The 4,084-nt window shown below is 39.9% G+C and overlaps 1 protein-coding gene across 1 annotated transcript; it reads left to right on the top strand.

The window, feature by feature from the left end:
• The first annotated feature begins 1,063 nt into the window (after positions 1-1,063).
• On the top strand, positions 1,064-4,084 carry LOC110108110. The gene is made up of 4 exons (XM_020838627.2): positions 1,064-1,904; positions 2,828-3,397; positions 3,472-3,591; positions 3,791-4,084. The coding sequence occupies exons 1-4, from the start codon at positions 1,104-1,106 to the stop codon at positions 3,824-3,826; spliced, it is 1,527 nt and encodes a 508-aa protein (XP_020694286.1). The 5' UTR covers positions 1,064-1,103; the 3' UTR covers positions 3,827-4,084.

Raw genomic sequence — 4,084 nt, 5'->3', positions numbered from 1 at the left:
AAGTCTATTCATTGGATTCCTCATGGTTTTTTTTTTATTTTATTTTTTTATATGAAGTTTTCATGTAAAAACTTTCTCGACTCTACTATCTCTACCCATTAATCTCATAATCTATTCATTAATATGTTAGTCTATAAAATTTGAATACAAAGTAAAAGCATAAAACTTTCTCATCATACTCTCACAAATTCTCTAACACTCAACAATATTCATTAAAATAAGTCTTCTTAGTTAGGAGGATGCATTTCTAACTATAAATTAAAATTAACATAGTACACCTTATATTAAATCTTGAAGAGATACAAGGATTCATTTTCCCTTGCCTTACCTATTATGAAGATCAAGCCAGTGTAACTACATGAATATTAATAAAATTAATCGAGAGTGACCTCTTCTTTATTAAGGAATACATTTCTAACTGTAACTTTGACATACCACCCTGCATATTAAATATCGGACGGTTCAGATGAAATATTATCAGGTGCATCTCTTCCCACGAATCGTTGGATCTAAAAATACTTATCACGGCAAATTTACTATATGTTAAATGACAATAAATATTGTATTTTTAAATACAATTTCTGTAAAATTTTTGTACGAAGTACAATTTCAAATCAACAGTATTTATTGCATAAAATTTTTCTTATAACGCCTTTTTCTCTTTTCTACACGTTGGAAGAAAGTCAAAACCAATTGATTTTCTAAGAGACACGTGGCATCATTTGAAATATTGAGTACACAATCACCAGCGTTATTGTCTTCGTCCTATGGAAAAAGTCGGGATTCGTCTTCCACTCCACACGGAACAACGACGATTCTCATAGGCACCACGAAGAAAAATATTTGTACCTGATTAAATTTTTATCAGAGTCAATTTAAGAATTTATATTATATTTTTAAATAAATTTAAATAAAATACAGAGAAATACTGAAATATTATATATATAGAATTAATATTTATAAAACTTATTATAAAAAAGACATGCGGTGAATTTTTAGTTCTAGGATATCCAAGTTTTTTTTTTCTCGATAAATACCAGATATCCCAACTTCCTTCAAATTCCCACCCAAAATCTCCTTTCCTGCCTTAACCTGAATTAAACATGGCGGGAAAAGTGCTTCCGGTTTGCAAACCCTACTTCCTCAAGTCGGAAATTATTACCGGAATCCTCCGACGAATCAATAAAACATCCCTCTGCACGGTCCTTCTCTTCTCCGTTTCTCTCATCTCCTACTTCCTTCTCTTATCCGCTCCATACAACTGGCGATTGTCTTCATGCCAGAGCGCCACGATCACCACCGTCGATTCGCTCCAGCCAACGAACCTCTCCCACATCGTCTTCGGGATTGGTGGCTCAGCTCGCACGTGGAGTCGGCGTCGCGGGTACAGCGAGGTTTGGTGGCGGCCGAGCGAGATGCGGGGCTATGTGTGGCTTGACGAGGCGCCAATTGAAACGAATTGGTCGGCGGCAAGCCCGCCTTGGCGGGTGCTGGCGGCCGGGACGGATCGGTATGCGGAACACTCCGCGGCAGCGCGGATGGCTCGGATTGCGACGGACACGTACGGGTTGGGGATGGAAGGGGTGCGATGGTTCGTGATGGGGGATGACGACACCGTTTTCTTTCCTGAGAATCTGGTTGCTGTTCTGGGGAAGTATGACCATGAGCAGATATATTATATTGGTGCGCCGTCGGAGAGCGTGGAGCAGGACGAGATTCACTCGTACGGAATGGCTTTTGGAGGCGGCGGGTTTGCAATCAGCTACGCGGCGGCGGCGGCCCTCTACGGTGTTATTGACGGGTGTCTTGAGAGGTACGCTTATTTCTTCGGAAGCGATCAGCGCGTTCATGCCTGCTTCAGCGAACTGGGGGTTCCGCTCACCAGAGAACCTGGGTTTCATCAGGTATTGGTTTAAAATTTTATTATAAATTTGACTAGTACCTGTACAAATCTGAATGTTCAACATTTACTCATTTGGCATTTCTTTATTTAAGTTTTTAAACATTTTCGTTTTATATTTCAAAAACTAATTTATTAAATTTAGATTAAATGTTAATTTACTATTTTTAATGACTTTTTCCATAATTTTTAATAATTTTCTATATTTATATATTTTGAAATTAAAGAAGGAAATAAAAAATTAGTTAAATAAGATATTATGTGGATTTTTTGCATATAAATTGAATAAAATGATAGTTTCTCAAAATAATAAATATATTAAAAAAATTGTAAGACTATGAGTAAAATTGAAATGGTTTTTTGTGCGGGCTGTGCTGCCTCTCTCTTTTGGGAGAAATTATTTTGTGATGTTAGCTTTTTAGTCTTTTCCTTTCAGATGTTGTCTACTTGTAGCCTTCATTCTCTTTGCAATGTTTTTTTTTTTTGACATTTAGCTCATTTAAGGCAAATTCACACACACAACGCATACACAAAGACTCGAACTCAATACCTCTTAGTTGGAAGCCTAAGCTCTCAACCAACAGACTAAGATGAGCTGTGTATTGCAATGTACTTATTTTGCATGCCGAGCTATATTGCTGCATCTGCTGCTTTAATTCATATGAGAAACATTTTTTTTTTTTTGGATTTTAAGCAAGTATAAAAAATAGTTAAAATTTTATAATAGCCTATGAAGACTACACAGATTTATGAAATGGTACTGCGGCTGTTTATTTCCCGGATTAGTTTAAATAAAAAATACTTGTACTTGATAAAACATTCAGACCCACATCTTCCCTAGAAAACTCAGAAAAAAATGATTTTGCTATACGTACAGCCTATACCGAACTCGAAATTTCGCTGAACTCACGACATTTACAATGGCAGGTTGACCTCCGCCGCGACGTTTATGGAATGTTAGCGGCGCACCCGGTAGCGCCGCTGGTATCCCTCCACCACATTGATTTTGTTCATCCCATATCGCCGCTCTTCCCCTCCCAACTAGATGCCCTCCGCACCCTCTTCAACGCCGCTCGCACCGACCCTGCTCGCACACTGCAGCAGAGCATCTGCTACCTCACCGGCCGCTCATCGCCCGCCCTCAATTGGTCGGTGTCCGTCTCATGGGGGTACACGGTCCAGCTTTATCCATGGATTGTAGAGCCCAATCAGTTGGAAGTGCCGTTCCGGACCTTCAAGACATGGCGAAGCTTCAGGAAAGGGCCCTTTGGTTTCAACACGAGGGAGCTAGCGCCGCCAGACTTGCCCTGCAAGCGTCCATTACGGTTTTTCCTTGACAGAGTTGCCGACGGGAGTAACGGGACGGTGACGGAATATAAGAGCTTCGGCTGGGGAGACGAGAACAAGGAGTGCGATGAGCCGGGCTTCCGCGCGGCCGCTAGGGTGGAGAGAGTGCGGGTCTTCGCTCAAAGGATGGATCCAAAAGTCTGGCAGAAGGTTGGTACCGTAATGTATACCTTCCATGTTTACAACGAAAGTGCTTATAAACGATTATTGTTGGTACATGGCAGGCACCGAGGCGGCAATGCTGCGACGCGCGGCGAAAGACGGATGGGGAGAGCATTGAGATCCGGATAAGGGAATGCGGCCTCCGCGAATCAGTACATTCCCGCTATGAGTTTTTCCTAAAGGTCTAATTAATCACTTTTTTAATTGGAAAAATATAGCGTCAAGAGATTTTTTAATCAGATAAAATTTTAGAACTGTTATATATTTATATATATCTTGGTGTAAATAACTGTTACCCATCTCTTTACTGACGATCGAAGAGATATAGGAGATGTACAGGTTCAATTAGTTAATTAATATACTTATTTTTTTATTTTACAGTCTATTTCATTTAGGAGAATAGGCAGGCTTCTTTGACTGGAATACCATGCCATGGGGATTTTTCCTGTTCTTTATGTTCGTTAAACCGACTTTGGACTTCTTACGAAGAAGAAAAGAGGCAACTCATCACCCCGCCCCTCACTGCAATTTGCTGCCGACCATCCCAACTAACTGGTTTGACTCTAGTTTTTTGAGATAAGTTACTTTAATTGTATTGCTCGGTAGCGTTGGATGTTAGGATTAGGAGACGAAAAATAATTCGATCGTCTTCGAAAGACATGCCAAATTTTTTAA

The sequence above is a fragment of the Dendrobium catenatum genome, unplaced genomic scaffold (genome assembly GCF_001605985.2).
Source record: "Dendrobium catenatum unplaced genomic scaffold, ASM160598v2 fragScaff_scaffold_716, whole genome shotgun sequence".
Classification (NCBI taxonomy): Eukaryota; Viridiplantae; Streptophyta; class Magnoliopsida; order Asparagales; family Orchidaceae; genus Dendrobium; species Dendrobium catenatum.
This window is presented reverse-complemented; position numbering and strand designations above follow the sequence as displayed.